The sequence below is a fragment of the Nanorana parkeri genome, unplaced genomic scaffold (genome assembly GCF_000935625.1).
Source record: "Nanorana parkeri isolate BGI_ZX_2015 unplaced genomic scaffold, ASM93562v1 scaffold70, whole genome shotgun sequence".
In the NCBI taxonomy this organism is placed as follows: Eukaryota; Metazoa; Chordata; class Amphibia; order Anura; family Dicroglossidae; genus Nanorana; species Nanorana parkeri.
Genome location: NW_017306338.1, coordinates 1,131,439 through 1,139,283, shown reverse-complemented (window position 1 = coordinate 1,139,283; position 7,845 = coordinate 1,131,439). Strand labels below are relative to the sequence as shown.

Below are 7,845 nucleotides of genomic sequence, written 5' to 3'. Positions count from 1 at the left end.
AAAAGATATATATATATATAAACTTGAGTTTCAGAAAATGTATTGGATGCTATACTTTGATTTTTCTCTTACAGACTTCAAAAATACTTTCATATTTATTAATTTTGTTAGTAAAAGCAAAAAGTTAATTTGCTATGCTTTGGAATACAAACAAAATTTTAGTGTCATTGTACACAGGAGAAATTATTCTATATATCAACAGGAACACTTGCTGTTTGGAAAAGAACACTGGTCAAACTAGAATAAAGCTTTATTTTTGTTTGTAGCATCTTTTGTCTACAGATTGCATACAAAAGAAAATGTATTCAAGACAATGTCCAGGGAGATCCCCATTTGTACCAAAACATTTTTTTTTTTAAATATCTACTTTGTTATCTAAAGTAATGACAACGTTATAACCAAATAAATAGACCCATAGCTGAAATTTAAAAATTGCTCTGGGAGAGTGAAACCAGTTAAAGATGCAGATTTTAGAGACATCACCCTGTTACTGGCTTTACCATGCAGGACAGCAGCTTAGTATGTTCATACTTTACCGGCTGCATACTTGCTCCAGGTCAGGTGGTCAGCTTGGGATACACATCTCTAAAATAAGCCATTGATGGCAGCATCAATATATATTCAAGTTTTTAACATTTAAAGAACAATACAAATGTTGTTGTCATGCCTTTGTGTGATGTCACAGTATGTCCTATAATGGTTTAGCCAAGGAGAGGTGCACTTACAATTTACTGAATGACTGCACCAAGAACATCAATTACAGCAAAAACCATAGAGTAACACACACAGATGCCACAGCTTTCTGTACAAACTATGAATTAAGCATTCCAGAGGCTTTAAGAGCAGCATTTGGGCACACCCACTGTGATCTTGGTTCCTATAATGGTTCCTATAAACTCAGCATGCAAATATAACATGCAAGAAAATAGATGTATAATTATGCTGTTGGAGGTTTTAAAGTTACAAGCATCAGAGCTACCTTATTTATGCTTCACATCTTTGTAAGCCACTGACCCAAAGTAAGCATGCAGCCAGAGAAATGTCACCACAATTAATACACATGCGCTTGGTTTGCCACAACAACCTAATAAAAAGTGAAGGAGATGAAGAATTATAGCGCCATGACATGCATCTCCAAACACAACCACCCCCCTTCCTTTCCCATTGAAAGAAAAGGACATCTGGGTAATGCCATATTTAACATTGCTGACCTTAAAGTAAATGCCCCACCACTTTTCTTTTTCAACAATCACATTTGGCTGAACCAGAATACTATACCGGTTGACTGTACTGCTTTGGCCTAATGGTCCTCATTAGCAAAGGCTTGATGGCTCTGGTTAGCATGTGAATGCCGCAGATGCTACTTTGTTAGAGTACATAAGTGCCAATAGGGAGATAAAAAGCCAAAATAAAAAGAAAAAAGTTTCCTTTTTACTTTTAGATACAGTAGAAAAGGGTTAGAACCTATGTTGGCTTTTTCATGTCTATCTTACAGCTGGTTAGACTAATTCCTTTATCTGTCCTGGTGACCCAGTCACTGGGGCAGAAAGTAATGGGAAGTCCAAAATTGTTCAGCTGTTTTGGCTACAGATACACTTTAAAATGTATCTCCACAATATATATTTCTTACCTTTTAAAATGTGCGCGTACAAGGCCTTTGCAAGCTTTTATCTCAATTTTAAAGTGACATGAAACGCTGGCTGTCTTCAAAGAAAGGCTAAGGACCGTTGTTAGAGAACTATGGAATAAGTGTTTTTCCCCGTAGTTCTCCTAAGGGTCACGGGAGGACATATACTAGCGTCCTCCCGTGACCCAAAGCTCAGTATATAGCAAGCTACAGCTCGCAGTATACCGAGGCCGCCGCAGTCCGGACGGATCCCGACATTACTGTTGAGATCCACCCAGCTGCGTGAGTGATAGCTGGCTCTGCCTATCTAGAGGCAGAGCCAGCTGCACCCGTCCCCTCCCCCGTCCGTTCCTCCAGTCAGCGCTGGAGGATCAGAGCAGGTAGGGAGGGATTCCCTGCAGGGAGCCGTGAGTGACAGACATGGCTCTCTTCAGGGAAATGAGCGAGAAGTGAGCAAGCGACGGTATGTGTTCGCTCACTTCCCGATCGATAGACCAGCCGTGTGACAGTTTCATTGTCACACGTCGGCTCGAACTATGAGGATGATTTCTTCGGGACGCAGAAGCGATCTGGCGACAGGTAAGTCGCCAGGATCGCTTCTGTTGTAAAGCCGACAGTCGGCTCTACAAGTTTAAACAGAGTCCCGGCGGCAAAAGTCGCCGGGAGTCTGTTTAAACAGCCCCGATGCTGGCGACGTACACTGTACGTCGTCAGTCACGAAGGGGTTAACGTACGATGCTTTTAGATTTTTAACCATTTCTTACAACAGTGTACAAATCTAGTTTACAATTCATAAGCCAGCACAGACAGGGTTAATTGTGTTAACATTCACCTGCCCAGCCCCCAAAGGAAAATTCAGCACAAAGAACACCTTTTCTTTAAGAATAGAGCAAGTAATATATATATAAAGCATATTTTTTTAAGTTATGCTATGTGACTGAGAACATGTAACAAATATAAAGTAGGTGTTAATTCCAATTTGTCTGCAAAAGTAGAAATACACTTAAAAGGCAATGTCAACCATAAATCAGTTATTGCTAACACTTTTCTACACTGCCTTGCCCAAATAAAAAAAATTTAACAAGTCAGCTCCCTGAATTTAGTAAAGCAAATGGGTAAGAGCCTTCCATTGGATAATTACTGCAGTGATTAATACGATTCAATTGGCAACAAGTTATGTAACCCTTACTAATGCAGTGAGTAGCTTCTCATTTCTTAAACAACCGTGTCAGAAAACATAACCTTTGGTCAGGAAAAGATGTAACTCTGTTTCAAAAGGGTCGGATTATTGGCCTGCATCATGCAAAGAAAATAACTAAGGCGATTGCTGAAACTACTACAATTGGGTTAAGAACTGTCCAACACATTATTAAAGCCTGGAAGGATAGCAGTGAACCATCATCTTCCAGGAAGAAATATGGTCGGAAATAAAGTCTTGAATGATCGTGACTTGAGATCACGTTGCACCAAAAAGACCTCAAGGGATTGGGACTAACTGCTGTGTATCCTTAAGAAAACCACTTATCAGTGAGGCTAAATTAGAAAAACAAAAAAGGTTCAATTTGCTATGGAGCATAAAGACTGGACTCTGATGCAATGGAAAAAGATTTACCCTGTTTTAGAGTGATGGGTGCATCAGGATAAGAAGAGAGGCTGATGAAGGAATGCAAACATCATGCCTATTGCCTACCGTACAAGCCTGTGGGGGCAATGTTATAATCTGGGGTTGCTTAAGTTGGTCAGGTCTAGGTTCAGCAACTTTATGTCCCCAAACAAAGTGAGGTAAGCTGACTACCTGAATGACTAGGTTTTTCCATCAATTGATGTTTTTCTTCCCTGATGTCACGGGCATATTACAAGAGGACAATCCCAGGATTCCTCATTGGAATATGCCCATGCCTCAAATTGTGAAAGAGTCCAGACCTTAACCCTATTGAGAATTTTTGGGATTCGCTGGAGAAGACTTACACAATAGTCTGACTCTCCCATAACTACTACAAGAACTTGGTGACAAATTAATACAACTCTGGATGAAAATAAATGTTATGATATCCCATAAGCTTATCGAAACAATAATACAGCGAATGCATGCCGTACTTAATGCGGTCCAATTAAATATTGTGTAACTTTTTTTGGTCAAGCAGTGTTTGTTGATCGGTTCCCTTTTACTTTATCCTAAATACATGTGAGAAAAAACGGTTTTATGCACTTGCTGCTATTCATGCCAGTAAATCAACTAACCTGCCGGAACTGTCCTTCTGACACACCATCTCGGTAGAAGATGATTCGGGTGGGTTTGAACCTTGTGGATTTGTAGAACTGGATCAGAAGCTCCCTCACCATGGAAGCAAGATCATGGATAATCTCCTGCCGAGGGCGCTGCACCCTAACTGTGGCACAGTATCGGCTCGGGTGTGCATCCATACTGCCTACAACCTAACACAAATACCAAAGTGTGAGACATCCTTCAAAGTATAAAAACTCAATAAAACAAAGGAAACTGCACTCTGAAGACTTATTTACATATTAGAGTTTTAATGGGGCGTACATTTCCTGCACACCGCAAGTAAATGAAAAGAAGTGTTGTATATCTTTGTAGGAAACAGTGCTAGTCAGATAAGTCCAGTTACATGAGGTGTGTTGTTGAAGTGCTCAAACTCATGTATGCATTGTTTTGAGTACCCTTTACACAGTACATAGGGACAGGTACTGACCTAAGACACCTTGTAACACTTGAACTGCATTTTAAAAGCCACATGACTTTTCAACATACTTGCGTACAGGTACAGATGTGTGCCCCAGGATGCAGGCAGTCTGTGTCCAGGGACATACATCTGCAACTCTACGCAAATACACATTCAGAGCAGCTTTTACAGTGTACAGCCAGAGGCCATCATTGATTTGTACAGTTGGGTTGTACACCACATTTGTGACTCCAGAATGCAGAGATCCGGACGTTTTTTTTTTACACCGTATGAATGTCAATGGGCTTTGTTCGCATGAAGTGAGTTTAGCATGTCTATGGGAATGCAAAAAACTCACTTGAAGCCTCACAATGTACGCAGTTGTTTACGATATCAAAAAAGCGAGCAATAACCCTTTCTGTAAAAAGATGGAGCAAAAACATGCAATACATGCACTTACAGCAGCAATTGAAGGCTTTTTGCCATCACCAGCAGGAGGGTGAGTAACATCTGCTCCTAAGAAGATCACAGGTTGTTGGAAAACAGACGGTCTATTGAAAAGTCACAAACAAAATTAAAATCAAGAAAAGAAAATATATAAACAGTTTTTGAACAAGTCCATGAACTCAACAGAAAAAAAATAACAGAAAAATAAAGTCCCATACAATAACTGTACTCCTTGGGTCTTCACTCAATGTAAAAAAATAGGATTTTTGTACTCACCGTAAAATCCTTTTCTCTCCGTTCATTGAAGGACACAGGGCAACAGATCGTAGATCCTGAATGGTAGGGACGTCACCAAGCAGTAACACACTGAGGGATGGGCAACAACAAACAAAAAACACCCAAAAGACCCCTCAAAGCGCCGCCTGCAACACTTTGCGCCCCAAACCAGCATCCGCCGATGCGAACACGTCCACCTTGTAAAATTTAACAAAGGTGTGAACAGAAGACCAAGTACAAACTTACAAACCTGAGAAACAGAGGCCCCATGGCGGAAAGCCCAGGACGCCCCAACAGCCCTAGTAGAAAGGGCAGTGACAGGAAATGGAGGCTCACGCCCCTTAATGGCGTACGCCTGAGTCACAACAGTACGAATCCACCTAGAGATGGTAGCCGCCGACGCGGCCCGACCCTTACGAGGACCCTCCGTAAGCACGAACAGGGAGTCGGTCTCGCGGAAAGAAGCCGTAGTGTCCAAATAAACACGAAGAGCACGAACCACATCCAAACAGTGGAGCGCACGCTCCTTCCTATGGACCGGCTTCGGACACAGGGAAGGTAAGACAATGTCCTCATTCAGATGGAATGCCGACACAACCTTCGGCAGGAACGCCGGCCGAGGACGGAGAACCGCCTTGTCCCGATGCAAAACCAGCAACGGAGACTTGCAAGACAAGGCAGCCAACTCCGACACCCGCCGAACGGAAGTGATGGCCACCAAAAAGGCCACCTTCTGTGACAAAGATATAAGTGGAATCTCCCGAAGAGGTTCAAACGGGGAACCCTGCAACACAGAAAGCACGAGATTCAAATCCCACGGAGCCAAAGGCGCGCGGACAGGGGGAGCAATGCGTGTCACCCCCTGAACAAAAGTGCGAACCAGAGCATTAGACGCCAAAGGCCGCTGGAAAAGCACCGCCAAGGCAGAGATTTGGCCCTTCACAGTACTCAAGGCCAGCCCCTGAGCCACCCCGCGCTGCAGGAACGCAAGGATCCTGCTGATGGAAAACAAACGTGGGGACAAGGCCCCAGCCTCACACCAGGCAAAATAGGCCCTCCAGGTACGATGGTAAATTTTCCTGGAAACCGCTTTGCGCGCTCTGAGCATAGTGGAAATGACCGCATCGGACAACCCCCGGTCCCTCAGGACCTGGCTCTCAACAGCCACGCCGTCAAAGCTAGCGACTGTAAAGAAGGATGGAACACAGGACCCTGGGACAGAAGATCGGGGCGCAGAGGCAGGCGCCATGGGGCGTCCACCACCAGCTGAATCACATCTGCGTACCACGCCCGCCGAGGCCAATCCGGGGCCACGAGGACGACGGTGACGCCCTCGACCGCGATCCGACGGAGCAGCCGAGGCAACAGATACAGTGGAGGAAAGGCGTAAATCAGGCCGTAGTGGCCCCAAGGGGCCACCAGTGCATCCACGCCCTCTGCCCAGGGATCCAGAGCCCGGGCCACAAACCTGTCCACTTTGCGGTTGAACCGAGACGCCAGAAGATCCACTTCCGGCGTCCCCCAGCGACGACAGAGCTGCTGAAAAACCTCCGGGTGCAGAGACCACTCCCCCGGATCCACCGACTGTCGACTGAGGTAATCGGCCAGCCATTTGTCTACTCCCGGGATGTAGACCGCCGAGAGAGCCAGAACTCGATGTTCCGCCCAGGACAGAATCCCGAACACCTCTCGACCCGCGGCCACGCTTTTTGTGCCGCCCTGGTGGTTGCTGGACCCGGACCGCCACACCCTGGAGCCGGTCGACCAATGAAGGAGAGAGAGGCGAATCGCCCGAAGTTCCAACACATTTATCGACAGACGGAACTCCTCCGGCGACCAACGACCCTGCACGGTCAATGAGCCCAAGACCCCGCCCCAAAGGCTGGCGTCCGTGGTGACCACCGTCCAATGTACCGGAAGAAAAGACTTCCCCTCCAGCAAGACCGGAGAGTGAAGCCACCACCGCAGGGAGGCCCTCGCCTCCCGAGAGATCCGAATCTCCCTGTCCAAGGACAGGGGGGACTTGTCCCACTGTACCAGGATGTTCCTCTGCAGGGTCCTGGTATGGTGTTGCGCAAAGGGCACCGCCTCGAAGGAGGCCACCATGAGACCCAGGGCCTGCATGCAACCCCGAATGGGCGACCACTGGCGAGCCCTCAGTAGCCTGACCCTGGAACGGAGCTTCAGGAGCTTGTCCCGGGGAAGAAAGACCCGGGCCGCGACCGTGTCCAGAACCAAACCCAGATACTCCAGGCGTGGCGAAGGCACCAGACAAGTTTTTCGCAGGTTCAGAAGCCACCAGAACTCCTCCAAGGACTGCACCGTGACCCTCAGGGCCGTCACCATGGATGAATGCGACTCTGCCCGTAGGAGCAGATCGTCCAGGTGCCCCACGATCGAAACACCCCGACAACGCAACAGCGCCAGAATCGGGGCCAGCACCTTGGTGAACACACATGGAGCCGACGCCAGCACGAAGGGCAGCGCCACAAACTGAAAGTGGTCCTCCCCCACCGCGAAACGAAGATATCGCTGATGAGACTCGCAAATGGGTACATGAAGGTATGCATCCCGAATATCGATGGAGGCCAGCAGATCCCCTTGACGGAGCCATGCCACCACGGACCGGATGGACTCCATCCGGAACCGACGGACCCGCACGAAGGCGTTCAAGCGTTTGAGGTCCAGGATGGGCCGCACCCCCTCTTTCTTGGGCACAGTAAACAGGTTGGAATAAAACCCCTGGAACCTTTCCGCGGAGGGAACAGGCACAATCACCCCCTGGGACCAAAGGTCCGCCACCGCGCGATG

At 46.8% G+C, this 7,845-nt stretch overlaps 1 protein-coding gene across 1 annotated transcript in view; it reads right to left on the bottom strand.

The window, feature by feature from the left end:
• LOC108804732 (protein argonaute-3) overlaps positions 1–7,845 on the bottom strand; it is an 80,632-nt gene that overhangs the window by 6,912 nt on the left and 65,875 nt on the right. The window contains exons 14-15 of the mRNA XM_018576598.1: positions 4,772–4,862; positions 3,869–4,063 (exon numbers count right to left, since the gene is read on the bottom strand). Of these exons, the coding sequence (XP_018432100.1) occupies positions 3,869–4,063; positions 4,772–4,862 (286 nt within the window). The remainder of the gene's footprint in view (positions 1–3,868; positions 4,064–4,771; positions 4,863–7,845) is intronic.